Genomic DNA, 24,985 nt, shown 5'->3' with positions numbered 1-24,985 from the left:
CCAACTCAGTTCAGTTTTAGTGATTTCCAGCACTTCAGTCTCCGGCTCAGTTTGGCAATAATCAATATTTGAGGAGAAGGTATTTTTAATATATTAATACCTTAGTCATGAGGTATTAATATTTGATTATTTTATGGATGGATGACTTAGGAAGAGAGAAAATATTAATTTTATCGTAAGTCTATCTAGGCGAAATTTGCATATGACTTCAAGGGGGTTGTCATGGTGTTAATAATTAAATTATAACTCAAGGCAAATGGGGCGATTTTCTAAGTATAATGCCTTAGTAATATTTTTTATTTGGAAGTCATAGTTGGGCGCCCACTTTACACTTTATTTTATGACACTTATATTTATTAAAAAGGGCAGTTTTGGGTGAATGTGAATTGGGCGAACTTGTGCAAGGAAATGAAATGAAATGCAATGCTAAATGTGGATGAAATGGAATAGCATTTGGTTTGGGCGTATTTGTAGTGCATTTGAATTTGAATTTGGTTGGCAAAAATTTATAAATAAGTGACTTGGGCTCTCATTTTGGTATCTTAGACAATTGGTATCTTAGACAATTTAGTATTTACACTGTTATGCTGTCGGATTGACTCCAGACAATCTTCGAGGGTGAATACCTCCTAGGGCTCTTGACAGACTTCGAGTGTGAGATATCACTCCTAGCTGTGATTGGATCTTCTGAATGTGTGATTCGATTTTAGTGTTCATTTTCAGATTTTCAGTGTGGTGTGGATTTCTGTGTTGCTGGTTTTTGGTGTGGCTGTAGCACATTTTAGTTCGTAACTCTCAATTCGTGTGTCAGATCATTGTAGGTAGTAGCTCGTTCTCTTCCTATGCCACAGGCAATCAAGTCTGTATGTTTGTAGAGCTTAATGTTGAGTATTTAATTTTTAAATGTAAATCGTACTTCTTTCCTAATCATACTATGATGCAATCAAGTCTGTATGTTTGTAGAGCTTAATGTTGAGTATTTAATTTTTAAATGTAAATCGTACTTCTTTCCTAATCATACTATGATGGGCTGCCTGGGAATGTGTGCATAAATTCATTTGGGGGTTTTGGGTGCAGTTTGTTGGTTCTAATCTCATCGCCTGTCTTGTATCTCTCATTTGCATCCGTTTGGGGGTCATTTCGTTGAGTGTGAATAGAGTTATGAGCATTTTTGTGAGTTTCTAGGCTGCTGGTCTGTGTGTTTCCAGCACATGGGTTGCATATCAAAATCTGAAAAATTGTTAGTTTGGAGTGTTTCCTTGTGTAGAGTTGGTTTTAGAGTGTGTGGGTTCTTTGGAGTGTGTTTAGAGATAATTTGAGTGTGTGGGGAGTGATTTAGAAGTGTTTGTGAGGATTTTAATGTTGCTGGTTTGTATTTCCAGCCTGTTGTTCATTCATATCAGATTTAGTTTTTTGGGGTTGAAGCTGGTTTTCAGGTGTGTGAGTCTATGGGTGTGGTGTGAAGAGTCTTGGTAATAAGTTGCAGCTGTTAGTTTGGGTTTTGGCATTTGAATATCCATGATGAATCATATTGTAATGCTTGTTAGTAGTACTAACAGCAATTTATTTGAACTCTCTTAGTCCCACTGCATAAGTGGGAGAGGCTGGCCTTGCAGCCTAGTTTGGACAATGATTCTAGTAATTTTGTAATCCATGTTTGCATTGTAAAGCTGATTAGTAGTACTAACAGCTATATAATTGGAATGTTGTTCTTTGGCCCATTGCATAAGTGGAAGAGATTGGCTTGCCGCCTTCTTATCTATTGTAATTTTGTCCTCTCGCTGAATAAGCAGTTGAGTTGATTGTAATTTCATTTTCAGTCCTCTTGCTGAATAAGCGGTGGAGTTGATTGCTATTTCATTTCTAGTCCTCCCGCTGCATAAGCGGTAGAGTGATTGTTCTTCAATTTCTTGCATCATCCTTGGCTGGTTTACCGCCAAGTGATTTTTAATATTCTCCATATCCCGTTGAAAAGTGAAAGGGGTTGGCTTGCTGCCCAAGCATTGTATTATTTTCAGTTATTTGAAGCTAACGATCCCCTCAACACCGTATGCTTTCACCTTCCCATATTGGGCACTTGGTGATTAGAAAGTGGAAGGGTTTCAATTTCAGCATTATTGTATCTTCATTTCCTAACCTTAACAGGTTCTTGTTGTGATTGTAACTGGAAATAAATTGAAAAGAATTGTGGAGACACTACAAGTATATTTTTTAAGAACCAACAATTTCCATGAACTCATTCTTCTATGTTTTAGATATTTCATATTTGAGCATATTGTGTCAGAAGTTGCAGTTAGTTGCCAAGACATTTTCCTCGAAAAACATTACTTTCATTGAAGATGATTTCCATAACTGTTTGCAAATTTTTTTATGCTTGCCAAAGTCAAAGATCAGATTAAGTTAATTCCAATGAACATTTCATGTGCTTAGTTTAGCAACATGTTTCTTTTTTTACTACACAGATCCTTTAGTTGGTATAGCTGAATTAATAAGAACATGATTTCTATATCTCAATTAAAGTCTAAAGATGACTAGAGTTTGTATCCTTATAATCACAGCAACTGGGAGAGTGTTGGCTAGAGAACTTCCAAAGTTACAAGAGATGTGTACAGTACTCTATCCAGCTTCCATGAAGGCCAGTGATGAAATTGGTATGTATATTCCATAACGTCAACAAACATGGTTTGAGTTGACTTGTAAATCTATGTTAGTTATAATCTATAAAACTCATCATCTCTTGATTCATTCAATTATGTTAGTTTCTCTACTATTTTGAATAATTCAAAGACCATTGTTTAAACTTGGAAAAATATTTGGCTTCCATTATTATTGTAGAAGAACTAGGAAGGTGTGAAATTTAAGTTTAGATAATCTGATTTGTGGTAAATGATATTCAACAAATTATGAGTAGAGTCCTTGCAACAGTCTATAAAAAATGTATAGAAAATAAGCTTCATTAATTTATCACGCATTTTTTCCCACTTCTCAACAAATGATTGAAAAGGAGGGTAAGTTGCACTTATGTTGACATGCCAGATTCCCATTTTGTTTAAACAAGTTGATGGTTTTTCTTCATGTTCTTCCCCAGTTGATGGTTTTCTTCATGTTCTTCCCCATTCTTATGCTTGTTTTATTTTTCCTTTTGCCCTAGTTTTTGAAATGATAATTCGATGTTTTTAACAAAGGAGACTAAGGCTCCTTAAATAAGAAATTACAAGTGAAGTTTCTAAAACAGAAACAAAAGACCAAAAAGAAATATTCAAATAAGAACAAACTACGAAAATGAAATATCCTAAACTAACTAACCAAATGACCATTATAGAAACATTACATAATTACTTTAATACCCTCCCTTAAAGGTCATTCTACTAATTTGTAGGTCATTTGGCCACGAATGCATAGAAGGCTGCCCCCTTCTCCTTAGAACGCTCTGCGACATGGGCTTGCTTCTGAGATCCTCCCTAGCTCTACAGAACTTCTAGATATGACCATCATGGGTAGCAAACAAAAATAAAACTCCTTGATTTTTGTGGAAAAAAATCAGAAAACCCATCCACGAATTTTAAAGAGTAAATCGTACAAAACCCCCCAATCTATTCAAAAACTTTACTTGCAGCCATCACAAGTAGTAAACAGAAATTAAAACTCCTTGATTTTTGTGGAAAAACTCAAGCAAAACCCTTCCATGATTTTTTGTGGAAAAAAATTAAAAAAACCATGAATTTTTTTACTAAAAAAATTTGTCAAAAAAGAACCTAAACTCTGGTACCATGAAATGATAATTCGATGTTGCTATTAACAAAGGAGATTAAGGGTCCTTAAATAAGCAATTACAAGCGAAGTTTTCAAAACAGAAACAAAAAACTGAAAAGAAACATTCTAAATAGAAACAAACTACAAAAAGAAAATATCCTGAACTAACCAACCAAATGACCATTATAGAAACATTACATAATTACTGTAATACCCTCCCTTAATGGTCATTCTACTAACTACCCTACAGAAAACTTGACATAATCTGCAAGTCATTTGGCCACGAATTCATAGACGGCTGCCCCCTTCTCTTCAGAATACTTTGCAACATGAGCCTGCTATTGAGACCCTCCCTAACTCTATAGAACTTTTGGATATGACCAAGTTTACCACAATCCTTCCAACATGATGTTGGGTAACAAAGCCATCCCTCCCTTTATCTAGTGAGACCAAGCTCAGCTTCTCAAAAAACTTTGATTTTTGTTGACAAAAAAATCGGCAAAAAATTGAAACCACGATTTTGTGGAAAAAACGGCAAACCCTCCATTGTGATTTTTTTGGGGGGAAAAAATCATAAAACCCACCACCATGATTTTTATGGAAAAAATAATAAAACCTAGCACCACCATGATATTTTATGGAAAAAATCATAAAACCCATCATGATTGTTTTTGGAAAAAAATAAAAAAACCCAAAAAAGAACAAACACCCTTCAAGATTTTTGTGGAAAAATCAGAAAACCCAGAAAGAAAACCCTCCAACAAAGAAGAACCCACAATTTTTGTGTGAAAAAAACGTACAAAAAACAAACAGAGAAACCACGATTTTTGAAAAGAAAATCATGCAAAACCCTCCATGATTTTTTGTGGAGAAAAATCCGAAAATCCGAAAATCCATCCACAATTTTTGAGGAGAAAATCATACAAAACCCCCCATTTTGTTCAAAAACTTTACTTGTGGCCATCATGATTGGTAAACAAAAATAGAACTCCTTGATTTTTGTGGAAAAAATCAAGCAAAACCCTTCCATGGTTTTTTGTGGTAAAAAATTAGAAAACTCATCCATGATTTTTTAAGAGAAAATCGTACAAAACCCCCCAATCTGTTCAAAAACTTTACTCGTAGCCATCACGAGTAGTAAACAGAAATAAAACCTCCCTGGTTTTTGTGGAAAAACTCAAGCAAAACCCTTTAATGATTTGTTGTGGAAAAAAAAATCAGAAAATCAATGAATTATTTTACTAAAAAAATTAGCCAAAAAAGAACCTAAGCTCTGATACCTTGAAATTATAATTCCATGTTGTTATTAATAAAGGAGGCTAAGGCTCCTTAAATAAGCAATTACAAGCAAAGTTTCTAAAACAGAAACGAAAGACCGAAAAGAAACATTCTGAATAAGAACAAACTACGAAATGGAAATATCCTAAACTAACTAACCAAATGACCATTATAGAGACATTACATAATTATTTTAATGGTTTTCTTTATTCTAAATTATGTCTATATTATGCAACATATCTTAGTTTTTATTACCTCCTTTTTCTTATTTTTTATTTTTAGATGATGTGCAAACATTTTTCTTTTTTCACTTGTTCCTTTATCTTGGTAGTGGTGTACATAGATCAGATTTATAAAGGGACATGGAATTTAAATATTTGAGATTGCAATTCTAGACAATGTCTTTACTTGAGAAAAAAAGTAGTTTGTTGAGATGAATACAGTGGAAAACTATGTAAAAGATCATTTTGTACTGGTTGCAGAACACACTTTATCAGATCGTGGATTTCAAGTAACAAGATTAAATACATACTCCACAGTAAGAATCCTGTTACTGAAGCTTGTATTGAAATTTTATTTTCATTGGAAAGCATGTTCCATCACCTATCAAGTCTAGTACAAATTTCCTGCGAGAATGCTTGATATGTTTGGTTCTATAGAAAATACAAAATGAATACTTTGCTTGTGTAAAGAAAATACTGACAAGATACATGGTGGGATGCGTTGAACTCAGGTACCCATTCATGAACTAGATCAAGCACTGTTGGCAGAAGCAGTTTTAGTACCTGTTGTTGCAGTAGCATCACCATCTACTGTTAGGTTCTGCAACATGAACAACCATTTTCATATCTAGCTGAAAGTATAATTAATAAATCTGTAGCTTTAATGATTGTGAATTTTCATTAGTGTTGTTTATGGCCCCCTTTAATGAGCCCAAATAAATTTATTGATAGCAGGGCTTGGGCTAAAATCATATCCAATATTAAGGGCTGGAATGGCGCTGTTGCTTGCATTGGAGAAACATCTGCTTCTGCTGCAAGAGAATCTGGCTTCCAGAAGATTTATTACCCAGAGAATCCTGGGTTAGAAGGGTCTCTGTTTACTCCTTTTTTTTTCAATTTTCTATTTTATACTATATATATGTGTAGGCTGTACTGGAGTGTATGAAGAAATATTTATCCATATGAATGAACATTATAGCTCATTGATATCCAAAAAGAGCCAACACTGGTAGCAAAGAAGAGGATGTCAAAAGCATCTCCTGCTATAGAATGTAATACAAAACATAGTGGGGTTTACCAAATAAAATATATATTGCCGATCTAGTGCATCTATCTTTAGTAGCAAATTGCTTTAAAGCGAATGAAGGGATAACCCACGGAGAAATATGCTTAAAATGTTTTTGCCAATATTCTCACATTGTGACATGTACACACACATTTATATGTATATACATATACATATATACCTAAGTTACTGGTTCAGGTACAGGTACGGATATGGAATCGGGTACGAATTCGCAGGTAGGGCAAAAGAAATTCCTTGGGCACGGGTATGGGTACATTTGTACATATATTCTATATATGTTCAAGCATCAAAATTATAAAATATTAACTGTATCAATGTATACAGTATAACTATAAGAAGAGAATATTTTGATACCTCATTCATAATTTGCAAAAATGAAAATACTTAAGTCTCAAGATGTCCTTACACAATGAAAATTCAAATTATAATCGATTTTAATATTCACGTTTTTCTTCATCAGAAGCATCAAGTTCAATATCAGCATTTGGTTCAATTTCATTTAAACCACAATCAATCGGATTGCCACTACCACTAGCTGTGTCAAATGCAGAAGCTTGTTCAATTTCATTTTTCAAACATTTGACAAAATGCCAAATCTTTAACAACACAAGGAAATTGATTTCACAAAACATAAGCAAACAGCTGCTAAATATGCATAATGTAAATCAACTGAAATGAATCTCAGTAATGCTGATATAAAGTTTACTAACCCCATGTTTTTAGGTATAGCTCACAAATGCAACTGAATGATATTTAATTGCTTGCTTGCTAGCAAATTCTGATAAAAAATGGTGTCACAAAGTTATGAGAGTGAAACTGAGGTTTTAATTTATGAAACTATGCTTGGGTACGACCCTTGGTACTACCTAGGTGCTTGGGTTCTCTGTGAGCCAGACACCCAGGAAGAATCCGAACTGTACCCCTACCAGGACCCAGGCTAAAACAAAAGAACCCAGTAACTTATATATGCATATGTATATGTATGTATGTATGTATGTCTATGGATATGTATATGTATTTATATCTATATGTATTTATGTATGTATGTATATGTAAGTCTAGCCATCCTTTTCTAATTCTAATAGAGAACATATTTGGGCATATTGGTTAGAGAATGGATACATCATTGTACCAATCAGCATTTTTTGGAAAACATAAAATATATTCTATCTGATTTTGACTATTTTTTTAATTTTCTAAATAACACAAGCATTTTATAATGCATTATGGCTTATATTTGTATTGCTTTCTATCTGGTCTGGGATCAGAAATCAGTTTAAACAGTGGATGGTATAGGAGTGGCAGTGGGAGCGAGAAGAATCTGGTAAAATAACATTTTCCTTTATTTACGCATTCATATGTGTGATGTATATATGTTAAAGTTATGTTACTAGATTCTACTCACTGCCACCCCCATACCATATACTGTTCAATCTTGATTCTTATCCCAGACCAGATAGAAAGCAATACAAAATTTAGAGGGGTTTCTAGAGGAAAATGAATTTTGCTTATATTGTGTATCTATCTTTCCTCAGTAGTAAATTGCTTTAAGTTTAAAGTATATTAAGGGATAACCCACAGAGAAATATCCTTAATTATTTTTTTGCCTGTATTCTCACATTGTGTCATGAATGCACTGATTAAGATGAAAGCTGTGTTTCCAGATTCTTCTTGGCTCCCCACACCACCCCATATCGGACACATTTCAAACTGGGTTCTGATCCCAGACCAGATACTCCTCAAAAAACAACCCTAGTCTACTCCAGGCACAGGACCATACTCAGATATATCTAGGGTTTGTCATTACCCTAACCAGGTGAACCTGGGTTCATTCCTTCAAAGATAAATACCAAGGAAAATGGCAAAACGAAAATAAAGTGATATTTCAAAACCTAAAAGGACACTAAAGGACAGAAACAAAAGGGAAGAACACAATAACTTAGTTCTCATTCATACTCACCTTATGATTCTACTGCAAAATTGTTTTCATGAAGATCAAGCCTATGAGGTCACAAATAAACATTTGCAGAATTTCAACATCTCAATTTCATTCTGAATTACGCATTTTTTATAAGAACAACATTGTGCCAAATCGGAATTAACTTGAAGTCAGGATAACTAGTATCTACTGTTCTAATCAATATATAATTTTTTTGTGAGGTAAAAGTCAACATGAATGGAATCTCCTCGTCTGACATAATATGTATCAGGAAGATATTAGGTGTTTGAAATCATGGATTGGTATTTTGTGGTGCTGTAGTTAAGTAGAAACAAGCTTGCAAAATCACAAAGTTGACATAGGTCATAGACTCAGATCTATCTTCAAATTGAAGAATTTGGTTTTATGAAGATAATCATTCCATTGGTGGAAAGATTCACCTGGCTCTGATCTCCATTACCAAAGGCAAAGAAAATCACAATCAGTCAGACATAAACTATGAAAAGTTTAATGGCACACCAAATAGTATGTTCTCATGGTAATCTCTCTTTTTCGTTAAAACTTAAATTATTTTAAAGACGTGTGAATTTATAAATGTGAAGTACCCTCTCTTCTCTAGTCTAAACGCTAATTGACATGTAGTGAGCTATCCAGTCAATTAAATTATCTTGTGCGTGTTAATTGATAAACTTGCATGCAAATTTAAAAGAACAAGGCAATAAGAGCTCCTTGTTAAGGTGATTTTATAGTGTCTTGACAGAAACAAAGGTGGATAATGAGAGAACATATTCTTTTCTGAGTCTACCCGCTCCCATTTTAGTGAAAGAGAATTAACCAGATGCGATTAGTGGAAGCAGAGGTTTTAAAAAGTAGTTGATATGGAGTGAAAATGTCTCTACCATAGCCTGCATACTTGAGCTCAGCAAACCCCAAATTATTGACTCGGCAACTTCGAAAAAAAAAAGAAAACATATATTGCTTTAAAAAACAGTCATACACTTTTGCAGTTGAGGGCACACTGTTCAGTCTATAAGATTGTGAATGGAAAATTAAACAAAATACCAGAGATTATACAATCCAATTGTAATGAAAATGAAAAAATTGATAAAGAGAGGGAAAGATATTGACAAACTTTTACAAAGGTAAATATCCTTTTCGTAATGGAAACTTGTATCAAAAGAAGACAAAGGAAAATGTTTTTGTGGTTGTATGGAGCTTGCCTTCAGGTCAAGGCCCTAGGTTGGTTTTTCAGCCTCCACAGATAGCCCATCTCTTTTATAATAATAATAGATATGCTAAATGAAATGCAATAGAATGACAATACTAGATTGAATGCAACAGAACTAGAATAACAATGCTTGGCAAATGAAAGTGTAATCCCAAAATGCAAAAGGCAATAGCACTAAGGGATTCAACAATAATGACAATGAGAAAATGAGAATCTGAGAAAGAAAAAAAAAAGCAAGATGACCTCACAAATGCTTTATAGGAGTTCATGAAGATTACAATGCATGTCTAAGGATTTCCATCATAATTCCATGAGGTTGATAATACACGATAACCTTCACATCATGTAGATTGCTGGTAAGAATTTGTAGTGCTGTTAACAATGGAGAATAGTTTGCAAGAGTTCAAAATTGTCAAGAGAGTGATAGAATGCAAAGAATTTCTTTGAAAATGGTCAAAGAGGGAGAAGGCAACAAATATCTATTCAAATTCTCTCTAGAGTGATTACCTACTGTTGTGACCATTTCACACATTGCCCCAAATTGAATGGGGACCCCCTCTTTTTGCTTTTGTTTTGCTTTCTCTCTGTCAGTTCTTCTCTCTAATTTTTTTGGGATTTTGAGTGAGTGAGTGATCTATCTGGGCTAGGGCTAAACCTTAGGGGTTCTTTTTTGGCATCATTCAAGCTAGGTCCAATCAAATTTTGGAAAATTGTTAAATATCTCCCTGAAGAATTGAGATTGTTGGAATGAGGTAAACCTTTCAGGAGAGTCAAATAGGTCTCAGGTTAGGTCTAGATTGAATAGGGGTTTTTTAGGGTAAAGTCTTGTTTGTTTCCAAGTCTGAGTCAGTTAAGCGTGGTCAGTGAAGGAAGGGAGTCCAGTGAGCTAGGCTAAATGGGTATGAAATGAATCAAGAGCCTGAAAATGTCAAATTCGCTCCTGACCCTTGCTGAGGGAGCAGGGCGAAATTCCTTGTAAACTGGATTTCCTTCACAATTTTGACTAAGTGTTGACATGTTTTAAGATGATTTTGTGTGTTCTTGCCTGGGAGGTTTTGATCGATTTTTTGAGAGCAAGATGATGCCTGAAATAGAAAATTCGCACCTGACCCTTGCTGAAGGTCCAAGGCGAACTTCGTTCTAAACATAGTTTCTTGTTTTGAGAGGATTTGCTAACTGGTTCCTGGCCTTGAAAATGACCTGACTTTGCCTTGTGAAGTGGTTTGAGACTTAAATTTTGAGCAGTTTAGCCTAAAATGAAGATTTCGCTCCTGACCCTTGCTGAGGGTCCAGGGCGAAAATGTTGTTTAAGCTTATTTTGCACTAATTTTGGCTAACTTGTTTTTTGTAGGGTCTCCCGGAAGGAGAATTGGACGTCACTTGAGGCAATTGAAGGTTTGAAAACATGAAAAATGATGAATTTTGGGCAACAAACACAAATTCGCTCCTGACCCTTGCTGAGGGCCTAGGGCGAAATTTTGATTTTCTTCATTTTGCAATGAAAAAGGATCAAGCTTTGAACATGAATGGAAAATGAACAACTCCCTCTACCCGCCTGAAAAAGTTTTAACTTGAAAAGATGAATGACTTTTTTGAAAACCTAAATTTCTCTCCTGACCCTTGCTAAGGGTCCAGGGCGAAAATTCCTATTAGAGTCATTTCTGGCCTTGTTTGGTCAAATTAAGATGTCAAAGGCATGATGAATGGTGAAATGAGCATGATGAAGCCTCCAAACTTGTTTGAAGATGAAGAGATGAAGGAGTTTTGCCCAGGAAAGGTAATTTCGCTCCTGACCCTTGCTGAGGGTCCAGGGCGAAATTCCTTTCAAGCACATTATTTTACCTTTCTTGGGCATGAAAACCTATTCATAGCACAATACAAGATGAAATCTTCCTTAGCAAAGAAGTTTGAAGGTGAAAAGTGAAGCATTTTGGTCTAGATGGCAAAGTTCGCTCCTGACCCTTTGTGAAGGCCTAGGGCGAAAATTCTAAAAACCTACTTTTTCCTCCAAGTTTGAACGAAGCTAAGCCTAGGCATGAGTGTGAAATGATGTTCGAATTGCCTTGAAGAGAAGAAGGATTGTCGAGAGTGAAAGTTTTGAAGGCAATTATCAGAATCGCTCCTGACCCTTGCTGAAGGTCCAGAGCGAATTTCCAAGGTTCTCTCCTTTTTTTGTAGAATTAAGGCAAAATCTTGCTTGGATAGGAGAAGGACGTGATGTGTTATGCCTTAGAGGTGATTTGAAGTCAAAAGAGTGAAGGAATATGCTTGAAACCAAAAAGTCGCTCCTGACCCTTGGAGAGGGTCCAGGGCGAAAATCATAAAACCAACATGTTCCCTTCAAGGTTGTGCTAAGGCAAGGTTATACTAAGGTAAAAAAGGCCTCCAAAGACATGATGAATAAAGATTTGCTTCCAAAAATTGATGATCCTGGGCTAGGAAAGAAAAATCGCTCCTGACCCTTGGAGAAGGTCCAGGGCGAAAATTTGAAAATCTCTTATTCTACCCTGTAGAAACAAGACAAATTTGGATGGAGTGGATAAGGAAAGACATTACCTAGTGATGAATAAAAGTTTCAACGAAAAATGATGATGGATTGAGCCTAATTTGCAAAAATCGCTCCTGACCCTTGCTGAGGGTCTAGGGCGAAAAACTTGGAAAGAGGATTTTCTTGCTTAGTTTGGAGGCATAAACATGATCTTGCTTGGTGAAGAAGTTTTTAGATAAGGAAATGAGGATTTCTAGTCAAAGTTGCAAAAATCGCTCCTAACCCTTGGAGAGGGTCTAGGGCGAAAAACACCAAAATCACACTTTTTCTCCTAAGTTGGATTGAGCTAAGTCTAGAATTCAGTGAGAAGACCTATTTGAGATGCCTTGAAGAGATTGTGAACTTTGAATAATGACAATTTTGAGCCAAATTATGAAAATCGTTCCTAACCCTTGGAGAGGGTCCAGGGTGAAATTCCTCTAAAAGCATTATTTCCTTCAAGATTTTTGATGAAGTAACTTGGTGGCGCAAGGAAATGGATCTTGGAAATTGCGTAGAGAGTTCAACAATTAAGTTAAGGTGGATTATAAGCCTAAAATGAGAAAATCGCTCCTAACCCTTGGAGAGGGTCCAGGGCGAAATCCACACTTCCACCTAAATTCCTCATGCAGAATGCCAAAACTTGAAATGCAAGACCTTAACTAGATAAGAATTCACCCTCCAGGAGATTTTTAGAGTCAAGGTATGAAACCTTCAAGGCTAAATTTGGAAAATCGCTCTCGACCCTTGGAGAGGGTCCAGGGCGAAATTATTTGCAAGCTTCATTGAGACCTTGATCAAGAAATTGATATTCTCCAGTTTGCACTAAATTGCCAAATTTGCTAAATTCGAAACATTTGGGAAAATTAAATTTAAATTCGCATTAATTTAAAAGCATTTTTGCATTTAATAAATTAATTTTGACCTTGAAATAATCAAAATTTTACCTTGGAGGATTCAAATTAATTTTTTAAAATTTAAAATGAGCGCTCAAGGCATTATTCTACCTTTATTTTGCAAGTCGGCCACCCTTTTTTGGAGATTTTATTTATTTTTTTACCCCTTTTTTTCCAAGTCGGCCTTGAAGGGAGTAGGGTGAGCGCTCTATATAATGGAGGAGTGTTGCTTCACATTTCAAATCATTCATTCATTCCTTCTAAGTGCGAAATTGGAGAGCAAATTGGAGGAGCGAAATATAGCTTGTTTGGAGCGAATTTCTACTAAGTGTTGAAGGCTAAGGAGGGTGGAATTTATTCTTTTGAAGATAAAGGAGGCATAATTCATCCAAGAGAGGGCTATGATTTAAACCTTGCCTAGCAAAATCCATTTTTCTTGCATCATTTTCAAAGGTCTTAAGAGTTTAGTACTCAAGAGGAGGTATGGCGAAATTATCCTAATATCCTTGTGTAAGACTTGATTTTTGGGCACTTTTTTTAGAAAAGACTAAGTGTTGATTAGGAAATGATAACTCTAGATTTATCATGAAGTTTCCTAATTAATATCTTAAATCTTCCTTTTGAGTCTTATTTTCTATCCTTTAATGCTCAAGGACTAATTTTGAAATGTTGTGTAGGTATCAAGATGGCGACTCCAAAGTCTGGAGTATCTACTAGTCGCCCGGCTCTCATCAAAGAAGATCAGAAGAATGACAAATTGGAGACCAGGATCGTGTCCAAATGGAGTAATATCAGAGACACCAACTTAGGAAACTTCAATGTGAAGAAGTTTCGAGAGGTCCCCTACATTGGCAAGCCATCACCCGTTGCGAAGAAGATAATTGAAAGTGGCATCATCAAGGCGGCAGGTTTCCCTCCAGCAATCAAGTGTCATGAGCTGATGATCGAGTGTGCCCGCCACTATGACTCACAATCAAGGTCGATCATATCCAAGGAAGGGAACACCTTAGCTTATCTTTCAGAGGAAGCTATAAGTGAAGCTCTTCATCTTCCAGAGCATAAAGATATGATTTACAAAAGCTTAGAAGGAGCCAGGTCGATCTATGAAGATGATTCTGATACTTGTCTGAATCTCATCAATAAGAATTGGTTGCTCAAAACTCGGCCTCGCTTGAACAAGATTCCCAATACATTGCATAGGATCGATTTCCAGGAGGAATACAGAGATTTGATCACTCTACTCAATTGAGTTACAGGGTCTCCTCAAGCTTTCTACTTCGAAAAGTGGATGTTCTTCTTCATTCAAGTGATAGTCCAAGGAAAGGGAATGCTTCATTGGGCCAGAATTATTAGCAATAGTCTGGACGTGCAATTGAGAAGGCTAAGACCCACCAAATCATTCCACATGAGCTCATATGTTATATATGCCTTAATCAGGAGTTTCGAGTATGCAGGGCTACCTCACAGAGGAGTGATCGGAAGAGGACCCGGAGAAATGAGAGTTTGTGATTCCTATGTTCATCTGCATCATCTGCCTAGAAGTGACTACAAGTTAGTCAATGATACCTTCACGATGAACATTACTAGGATATTGCAAGGTGGGATTCATAATCGACTATCTCTGGATGCACAAGAGCTTGTGAAGAAGTATGGTGCATGGTTCATCCAGTTTCAAAATTTTACATACATCAGAGTTCATGGGTGTCCATCACCTCCCTACATGTTGCCGAGGTATCCGACAGACAGGATAGTACTACTTGAGGTGACTAGACAGTTGGCAGCTTATGCAAAGGTATCCAGACACAAGCATGGAAATGGAATTCCCGTGCCCATCATACTAGGGAATTCACTTGAAGTATGTCCAACACTCAAGCCTCGGAAGATGCAGAGAAGGAATTATCTTTATATTCATTCACATCCTTTGCCTCGCGGGAGAATTTTGATCCTCACGGTTATATGGAGGAGACAATCGGTAAGAAGTACAAACATGAGTTTCAGGTGGAGGACTTTTGGATGAATCTCCCAAGTGATTTAGAGGTTAAAAGAAAGATGCATTCCATGCTACCCTTAGATTTCATCAGGAAATGCAAAGTTTATAGGGTAGCTGATCAAGCCCAAGATAATGGCAGATACCTCCAGTCGTCCTATGACAAAGAAGACAAAGCAGTGAAGATAGATTGGAATGAGCCTGAGGTTTTAGACTTGAGAGCTTTGATGGCTCCTGTTTTATCATGTACTCGCAGATGGGTGGATGTACAGCATCAGAAGTTGAGGGAGCAAAATGTATCAATGACTTTTACTTTGGAGGCAAGACCAGAAGAAGGAGAAGCAAGCGTAAGTGAGAACACTTCTCATCCTAGAGGTGCAAAGAGGAAAGAAAGACCTGAGAAAAGGGAACCTTCCAAGAAGAAGCAAGAAGCCAATTGTGATCATCCATCAAGCACATCTTCTCGACATGAAAAGAAGGCAAGCCAAGGGGAAGGTGGTACCTGAAGTTGATGAATCTATGGAATCCATAGTGCAAAATGACAAGCCAGAGAAGGGACAGACGCCTCAACATTCATCAAGTCAATCTCCCCAAGTTGATGCTAATGAGCTACATGAAGAGAAGAATGATGATGAAGTGACATCTCCTCTCCGAGAGGATGAACCACTGCCTAAAGAGATACAAGTAAGAGAAACAAGATCCGCCATCCCGGATTGGTTAAAAGAGAGACTGACAAGGGTGGTTGTGGTTGAAGAAGAAGAAGATGTATTTGATTTAAAAAGCCTTATAGGAAATTCTCAAGAGGTAATGGAAAAGAAGGCCACAAAGATGTCCAAGGTAATAAGGGATGAGACAGGATCCGGGAAATTGCAAATAGCTACACCAGTAGTGGACAAGTATGAAGGTGAGATTCTTGCAGATGAGTATGACTTAGAAACATTTGAGCTTGGTCCACTCACTACTGAACAAGCGATGGAAGAAGCAACCGATTAATTTGAAGCACTTAAAGACAAACTTAAGGAAGAAATGGAAAAGAATAGGAAGCTTGAGAGAGAGGTTGGTGCTTGGAGAGGCTATTTTAGTCATCTCAATCAGCCCTTGAGACATCAGGATCCAACAGTATCTCCTTTACAAGCACTTCCTCTTGAATCAGTTGGCGAAGCAGAAAGGGTCAAGAGCTTGGTTCAGCTTATGAGCTCTTGGATTGATAAATCCCACATGGTAGCTGTTGAATTTGCAACAAGAATGATGAAGACAATTCATCGAGCTATCCAGGTCCTTGAGATTGTCCATAATCTCATGATAACTGTAGCCGCTTTCACTCACACTAAAGATGTTATCATTCCTATCCTGCAAGTAATAAGGCAAACACCAAGACGGATCCTGGCACAAGAAAAGATAATGGATGGAGGAACTCATACCTCCTACAGTGGTCAGCTCTGCTCCAGATGAAAGAGGTTCTTTTTGAAGACATCAACACCAAATGCAGTCAAGTTGAAGGTGTCATCCATCCAATTCAAGATAAGATGTTTGAAGTGTTGTGTACCATTCTTGGCAGGCGGATTGAGATTGAGACAGATGTGGACATCCAAGAGTTGGAGGAGAGAGTCAAGGTCATCTTTTTTAAAGAGGAGAACATCATCACAGATGAGCAACGAGATCTGATGTTCACTACCATGTTCCTGATTGAGAAGATCAACGAGCTTGAACCTGGATGGGAGACAGCTCTTCTCACTGCTTTTGATCAGGTCATTCACTTGGAAGAATGAATGAAGAATCTTCCTAAGATTCCCATTGCTGAGATTGAGGGAATTGTGTCCAGATTCGTTGGATATGCTAAAAAGGAGCATAGGAAAGGGAACAAAATTCTAGATGAAAAGTTGTTATAGGATGATGTGGCAACTTATTTCCTATTGGTCTATGTTTCCTCGATATTTGTGCCAATTAAATATTTGGCTATGCATTTAATAATGTTCATCTAAATGGGGACCTTTTTTGTAACAAACCCTAATTAGGGTTTAGGTGTCAAAATCTCAGCCGTTGATCTTCTTTTGATATGGGCCATTCATTGTATTTGAGGATGCTATATATACCCTCACTCATTTTCATTTTGATAATAGTTAGAAGTTAGAGAAGAGAGAGAGCTTAGAGAAGAAAGTTATTGTGTAGCAAGATTGGGTAGTGAAGAAAGAATTTGGAACAATTGTTGTCTATTTGGCTTTGAGATCAATAAAATATTGAAGTTATGGTGGTTTATTGCAATACTTGTGGCTATCTTCATGATTGTTTATCTTCTTGAATCATTCTCAGTCGAAGTAGTATTTAAGTTTAAGTTCAAAGGATTAAGTGTTGTGCTTGATCTTTGGTGAGATTCACGTTCCAAACCACTAGCTTCTTACTGATTGTAAGGACGACTTGTGTGGTCAACTGGAGATAGTGAGATTGCTTAATCATTCAATCATTGTTGAAATATTGATATGTATCTTTATGATAGTATCTATGTCCTTGATGATTTGAAAATCACTAAATCACCTTAGAAGATAGCATCAATTCCAGTAGAGTTGTAATTCCTTGGCAATACTGAAATTGGTAGAATCTTACCAAGTCCAGCTTACATTGAGTCATTCTTAGGATTAGATTAGCATTCATCTCTTGAAACCCTTATCTTTTGCTATTTTTGATAATCTGTTAGTATTAGGAAAATCCTGTTCCTGCAGTCAAACGAGAGTAACATGGACAAGCTTTCTCAGAAAGTGCGTAAGACCCCTTGAAGAAACAGCATTTACAACGACCACTGGTGCTTATCCACACGTAGAGATCCTACAACGAAGAACCTTGAAGTCACCCTGATTGATCCTTTTCGCGATATCTTTAGCATTCAGAGGCTTTAATCAAGAGAGGATAAGGTACCATTTGGGTATTTTATTCTGTGTTTGGTTGTGTACAAAATACATGTCAACACCTACCAACTAGAAAGGAAACAAAGGTTGAAATTCGTGGGATTGATCAAGGATTGATGAAATGTCGCAGAATGCTAGTGCATTGCATAGATGTTGGCATGCCGCGTTAGTTTCCATACATTTACAACTAGGCATATTTACTGCTATATATGATAAATCATATACATGAATTAATAATAAAGATGACAATGCATACCAAATACAATAGTAAAATGTCTTTATTCGCACATGAATTTATTACAGAAGAAGACCAGAGATGATCAGCCAGGGATTGGAGTTGATCTAACCAGATCATACTACTTTCCTTGACAATACACAATATATTTAAAGGACCCAACGGTTGCCAAGAGGAACACAACAGTCAACCAATTGACACTTACAATTACCTGATGCCGACAAACACTTAATACGAACAATTTATACATAGTCTAATAACCAATATTATCGAACAATAGACATTGTACGTTGACTACATTACCCCAAAAGAAAACAGTCACCTTCTATACGACAAGTAAACGTCAAGTAACATGAGGGAAGACTGATATCAATAGTGGCGACAATGACTTGTACTTTGCAAACTCAAACTTGGATTGTGCTTGGAAAATAAAATGAGTGTGATGGGGGTCTAGGGGCAACATCCCAATGAGGTCAAGGGGCACCACCCCTCATGGGGTCTGAGGACTACACAAACCAAATTAAGACCTTTAGAACCACACAGAACTCCATGGCACACATCCTTTTCATTATTTTTTAAGAGGCCAAAAATAATGCTGACATAGCCAAAAAATAGAGATTTTGGAGTGTTAAGCCAATATACGGTGTCAACTAGGGAAGGAAGCTGTATGATGGTTGATAGCGTTTGATGGATTGTATGTTCTTGACCATAGTTTTAAAACTTGGCGAGTCGCCACGGACTCGCGAGTCCTTTGGCGCCGCGAGTCGACTCGCCTAGGACTCGCGAGTCTTTCGCAAAGACTCGCGCGAGTCTTTTGCTCGGACTCGCGAGTCTTTCGCAGGGACTCGTGGACCCAGAAAAGACGCCCGTGAAGGGTTAAAAGTGACCTTTTTTTTGTTTTTCACTTCATTTTTATTTTTGTTTGGTTTTAGCAGGTTTGTAGGGTTTGAAGGAGTAGAGGGAAGAAGAAAAAATCAGCAAGAGAGATCTAGGTAAGGATTTTTTCTCTTTCTTTTTTTTTCATTTGAATCATTTCATTGTTTTGAAACTCAAAAAAATCTTGAAAAACAAGGGGATATGTTGCCAAATTTTTTTCTATTTTCTTTCCTAAGTTATTTCCTCATTTTTTTTTCTTGTTTTTGAATGCTATTTTTCCCAAATGATTCATTGTCATTTTTTATGTTGATTTTCCATAAAACCCTGCTGATTTTTTTTTTTTCATGTTAAATCAGCAATGGCAAGTTCAACTCCAAGGGCAACCCCAAGGTCAGGAAGACAAAGAGATAAAGCATGGAAATATGGGATTGCAGGAAGCAAAAAGGGGGAGGTCACTTGCACCGAATGCACAAAATGGATGACTGGTGGAATCAATAGATTAAAATACCACCTTGCACAAATACCTGGATATGGTGTGGAGGCATGCCCCAAATCAACTCTTGAAATTATTAGGGAGATGAAGGCCATTCTTGTTGAGAATGATATGCATAAGGAAGAAAGGCAAAAAACAAGAGAAGCCATGGCAGCTGCAATGAATCCCACATTGTCCACTTCGGGTCCCATAGGTCACACTCGGGGTCGTCAATCACTTTCATCTTTTGGTGACAATGAGGGTGAGGCTAGTGGCACTCCTGTTAGATTAGACCCTAATTTTTTTGTACCACGCAATGTTCCAGGTGCACAACCTTCACTTGAAGGTACAGGATGGAATAAAGAGAAGCATGAACAAGCACGGATAGCAGCTTCAAACTTTTGGTTTTACAATAATCTATCTTTCAATGCAGCAAACAATGTGTATTGGGAAGGTTTTGTTAATGCAGTAACAGTTGCGGGTAAGGGGTTTAAGGCCCCAACAGGTCATGACTTCAGTGGGCCATTGCTAGGGAAAGCTGTGAAAAATACACAAGGTGTGGTTGATGATCAGAAAAGGTATTGGAAGAGAAAAGGATGCAGCATTTCATCCGATGGATGGACAAATGGACGGAATAGGACTCTTCTCAACTTCTTGGTGGCTTCAAATGGTGCAATGGTATTCATAAAGTCTGTTGATGCCTCAAATGAAATAAAAAATGCAGAGACTTTGTGTAATATGTTGGATGGTGTGGTTCAGGAAGTTGGAGTTGAGAATGTTGTCCAAATTATCGCGGACAACGCAGCTGCATATGTATCTGCAAGTAGAATGCTTATGGAGAGGCATCCTTCGATTACATGGAGTCCTTGTGCTGCACATTGCTTGGACTTGGTGCTAGAGGACATTGGGAAGATTTGATGGGTGAAGAAGGTGGTTGAAGATGCAAGAAGTGTCACCAAATTCATCTACAACCATACTTGGGTGCTTGCTTTGATGAGAAAACACACAAATGGCAAGGACCTTGTGCAACCTGGAGTGACACGATTTGCTAGCCACTTCATCACTTTGCAGAGCATTCTTAGTGCCATTCCTCATCTTAAGCAGATGTTTGTGTCAAATGCTTGGTTGGGGTCTGCATACTCCAAAAGACTTGAAGCAGAGAAGATTGTGAGCATTGTTTTTGATGAAGGGTTCAATAAAAGTGGAGAGGAGTTGACTGCGGTAAGTAACAAACACAAAAGTAAAGTTTATACAATCTTGTCTATTTGCTGATTTTATTTTTAGGGGTTGATTTTGTACTAATTTAAAATTTGTTTTCATTTTTTTAGGTGACAGAACCTTTGGTAAGGGTTCTTCGTATGGTGGATAGAGAGGGCATGCCAATGGGTTTCATTTATGAGGCCATGGATAGGGCCAAAGAGGCCATTTCACATTACTGTCATGGAAATACAAGAAAATGTGAAATCCTTTGGCGCATCATTGATCGTAGGTGGACAAACCAACTCCACCAACCGATACATGCCTTCGCCTACTTTTTGAACCCGAAATTCTACTTCTCTGATTCATTTAGGGCTGATGAGGAGGTCATGGTAGGTGTAAATAGCATGAAGAATCTAATCTCTTTAGAAACTATTGAGAGATTGAAGTTGTCAACCATGCCTCATATGCATCCCTACAAATTGGGATGGTTCAACACATACAACACCCAAGTTGTATACTTTATTCTCTAGTGTCACTTTTTCATATGTTATATATCCTTTTGAGGAGGATATAGTTTGTGATGTGGTGCCAATGGAGGTTTGTAATGCACTGCTTGGACATCACCACATGCATAATCACAAGTCTATGTACAATGTCAATCCTTTCAGCGTAGTTGTATTAGTGGGTAGAAAGAGATGCTAGACTCCTAAAGTGAATTCATGCTCAACACATGGTGCACCAGCTCCAAAGAATATTGTGGCATATAGCTATGCATACTTAGCATTCCACACCTCACTTCCAACCAAAGATTGACCTATTGCAACAAAGACAAATCAAATTCCAGAAACCATGTTTATACAAAACTATTATATGCCTTTATACAAAGTGGTCAAAAAGGGTTAGCTCCAACAACAAGACAAATGGTTTCTACCACGGATTCATCAAGATCTATTATACCTCCCAGCTAAATTGCAAGGTCCTATTCACACTAATTCTTATTACATCATTATGAGCATCACTTTGCCAATGTAGTCATCATGGCAATCTAGGTTGCAGTCTTGAGGCTTGGGCTTCGCTAAGTCATCCACTAGCTCATCAAGCATGCAAATGGTTACACTCCACAATCGTCAAGAGATGAGTTGAACATAGGAACATTTCCACTCTCATAGGGATGATTCAACTTCCTAGAAACTCTTGGCATCCACAATATGAGATCTCTATAGTCTATTTGTACATATCTATAATATAGCTTATCATTCATTCAAACAATCAAAAATAGACAAATAGGCAGATTAGAAGATAGCAGTCATACACCTTTCTCCAAGGAATGTATAGAATAGGGAATCAAATAATTGTGTTGATTTCGTATCTCTATTTTGTGCACAATTTTATCTCACGTAGCATTTGCATATGCCTACAACTTCATCTAGATCCTCATCTAGAGAGTTGTTCAAGGGAATGCTATGTATAGAATAGGGAATCAAATAATTGTGTCGATTTTGTATCTCTCTATTTCGAGCACTATTTTATCTCACATAGCTTTTGCATATGCCTACAACTTCATCTAGATCCTCATCTAGAGAGTTGTTCATTGGCATTCAACTTGGGCCTATATTATTATGGTTGTTTACATAGTACATTTTTAGCAAATACCAACAATCATGTGCTAACAAAAAATTTTCTTGCTTACTTATTGTTTAGTCAATAGATCTTGAAAGATATTGGAGCACTTATTTTACAATAATCTTTCTTAATTCTTTGTCTCTCCCAAGTTTCTTTTTTATAGGTTTAATACCCCTTGTAGAGTGACCTTTGGCCTAGATGCCATGACATAGGGGCATTTATCACTACTGTCAAACTCAGAGAGGGCTTTCAAAGAAAGCAAGGTATGCGAAAACGCTTCCTACATCAATCTAATGAGGAAAGAATTGTGCAAATTTTACTCTTTACAACTACAAAAAGTAGAAACACGTATGAACATAAAATAAGCAATATACCATAACACAAGGTGTATGTGGGGAAAACCCTTATGGGAGAAAAAGCACACTCCAAAGCAGCCCTATGTATTATTCGGTAAATCAAATGCTTTAAGTTTATAATATTCTTGTAGAGCAAACCTTCGCATGGAGTATCACCAACATACAAATATATGCTGAATTTGGCAACATAACGATGCCTCCAAATAAACTATACAAACAACAACTCCAAGCACCAAATGAATAGGCAAGAGTTCAAACTAGAAACCAGGAATAGTTTAGTAAAACCGTTAGCAATACAATTGGAGGTATGGTGCCCAAACCAAGACACTGAATTGCACACTCTCCTTGGTAAAAGATCCTCTGGCTATTTTTATGATGTTCTTGTCATAAATTGTCATATTTGACCACCCAAACTTAAGCGCTCATTCAACCTATTCAAAGATGCTCGATGACAAGTTTATTAACCTTCAATAATGTTGGTCAAGATTCTATTATGACCTCCCTCGTACATGTTCTTACACCTTATATAATTTGTCCTACGCAACTCCCTTCATGATGGCCTTACACACACTGCAAGATGCCAACACATGGCCAAACCACGCCACCTCAAAGTGGGACACCTACTTCCTCATCTATGGCCAAAAAACTGCTAAAGGTGAAATCCAGTCATCATTGAAATGGGATGCCAACTCTCGCACAAGAAGACAAAATCACTAGAACATAAAATATCAAGTGCGTACAAAATGTATTAAAATGAACATTAGGAATGCAAGGTCAAGACACTTTTTCCCAATAGGCTTTTACTTGGCCTTGTCATTGAGGATTGTCAAACCAAGAATTAGATGTGCTAGTTTACCCAATTCAACTTTTCAACATTTTTAACCATGTAACATGTCTCCTAGGGATTTGAAAACAGGTGTCTCCATTATGAAAGCTCCCATGATCTATGCACTTGAGCTCATCTCTTTTGGATTTTTCCAAATTGTTCTCATATTGCTTTAATTTCTTCTTTTTGGAGGTTCGTTTTTGCTGTGACTCATTATAAGATCTATCAATTATAACCTGCTATTACATATGATAGATTGTGGCTGCCATGGCATATATAATTTATTTATTTCAGGTCAGTTTATCTTGTAAAGAGCTGCTCTTAAATCTACATCTAATTAGATGAATCGCATGTGTTTCTTATAGTTCCAATGCTAGACTATACAATCACATTTAAGAAACCTTTAATCTGCACCACTATCCTTAAAACTTTAATGTTGTGGAGTTATTTCTATATTATTATGAAAGATCCTTTCTACTCTTGCTAACTCAAAACAATTTTGTAGATGAGTTTAAGGTTGGGAATGTATTCATATGACCATTTTCTAACTGATTTTAATAGCAGGTGGGTGGAGAGCATCATGGAGGCATTGAGATCGCAAGATTCACTTCAAAAGGTTTTCTGAGCATTATGTTAGCTTCTTGAAATATTGACTGTGTTTCATACATAATAATAGTCAAAACGAATTTGAGTAGATCATTATCTTGGAAGATTTGTGTATGACTTTTGCTTCAAAAGAAAATGCTGTCAGTTTAGGTGGAATAGTAATTTAATGATTGTAAGTTGGAAGACTTTATAATAACTTGCTGTAGTCATACAAGGTCTACTTACTTACCTTCATAATTTGAACAGGTTTTGACCTACTGATTTGCAAGCATATGGTTGAAATTCTGTGGCTTGCTCACATTTTCCAAAAGATGCTAGTGGTGTTTTGTAATCCGTTTTGTAATCCTTCACACATGATGAGCAACTAGTTTAAAATTATCACTGTAGATTTGTAACATGGAACTCCTTTGTTTGAAACATATTGTATCAAGAGTTGCAAGCAAAAGAAGTATATTTTGTGAGCAGAAGTATTCTCAAATCTATATTCTCAACTTGTTTGACCCTGGCTACTTAATTCCTCAAGTGCATGCTTTTTGCATGAGGAATACTTTCAGGCATAATGGGATCACACGTGAACCTCTTGTAGATATTGTATCTTACATACTTGGAGGCTATGGTAATATAATATTTTTCCTTTGCTCAAATTTGGATGTTGTGTTTTCTCTTGTGAAAAATTATTTATATTCTTTAACTTTCTATCTGAAATTTGTTGTGTTATTTATCTTGTGAACTACATATTCCTAGACAGGTTTGGACGTAAATTTTATAAATGCTGTGAATTTGGGGTGCCCCAGAGTTCCAAACTTCTTGTCTGAAAATGATTGATGTACAGTTAAATAAAGAAAAGCATGTAATCTAATGTTTCAATCATAATGCACGGAATTAAACCAAGCTGATCTTGAAGACACATGAGAAATATGCCAAATTGTAAATTTTAAGATGGAATTTTCTATATGGCAGCAAGCGAAATAGAGA

The 24,985-nt window shown here is 36.7% G+C and overlaps 2 protein-coding genes across 6 annotated transcripts in view; both read left to right on the top strand.

Annotated features, from left to right (window-relative positions):
* Positions 1–24,654, top strand: part of LOC131063011 (uroporphyrinogen-III synthase, chloroplastic) — a 142,712-nt gene extending 118,058 nt beyond the window's left edge. The window contains exons 6-11 of one of the 5 annotated variants that reach the window (XM_057996770.2): positions 2,559–2,651; positions 5,514–5,569; positions 5,765–5,850; positions 5,988–6,113; positions 23,969–24,020; positions 24,257–24,654. In XM_057996770.2, coding sequence (XP_057852753.2) covers positions 2,559–2,651; positions 5,514–5,569; positions 5,765–5,850; positions 5,988–6,113; positions 23,969–24,020; positions 24,257–24,271 — 428 coding nt within the window. In that variant the 3' untranslated portion in view covers positions 24,272–24,654. Of the gene's footprint in view, positions 1–2,558; positions 2,652–5,513; positions 5,570–5,764; positions 5,891–5,987; positions 6,125–23,965; positions 24,021–24,256 lie in introns of those variants that run through there. The other 4 variants (XM_057996769.2, XM_057996767.2, XM_057996768.2 and 1 more) reach the window with 4 other exon arrangements.
* On the top strand, positions 14,986–23,957 carry LOC131063010 (uncharacterized). The gene is made up of 2 exons (XM_059216768.1): positions 14,986–19,043; positions 19,284–23,957. The coding sequence occupies exon 2, from the start codon at positions 19,286–19,288 to the stop codon at positions 20,315–20,317; it is 1,032 nt and encodes a 343-aa protein (XP_059072751.1). The 5' UTR covers positions 14,986–19,043; positions 19,284–19,285; the 3' UTR covers positions 20,318–23,957.
* Positions 24,655–24,985: the final 331 nt, after the last annotated feature.

The sequence above is a fragment of the Cryptomeria japonica genome, chromosome 2 (assembly GCF_030272615.1).
Source record: "Cryptomeria japonica chromosome 2, Sugi_1.0, whole genome shotgun sequence".
Taxonomy (NCBI): domain Eukaryota; kingdom Viridiplantae; phylum Streptophyta; class Pinopsida; order Cupressales; family Cupressaceae; genus Cryptomeria; species Cryptomeria japonica.
The sequence above is the reverse complement of the archived record's forward strand: the minus strand, read 5'-3'. Positions and strand labels throughout refer to the sequence as shown.

Excerpts from the sequence above, each read along its gene's own strand:
- LOC131063010 (XM_059216768.1), top strand. The coding sequence starts at position 19,286 with ATGGCAAGTTCAACTCCAAGGGCAACCCCAAGGTCAGGAAGACAAAGA.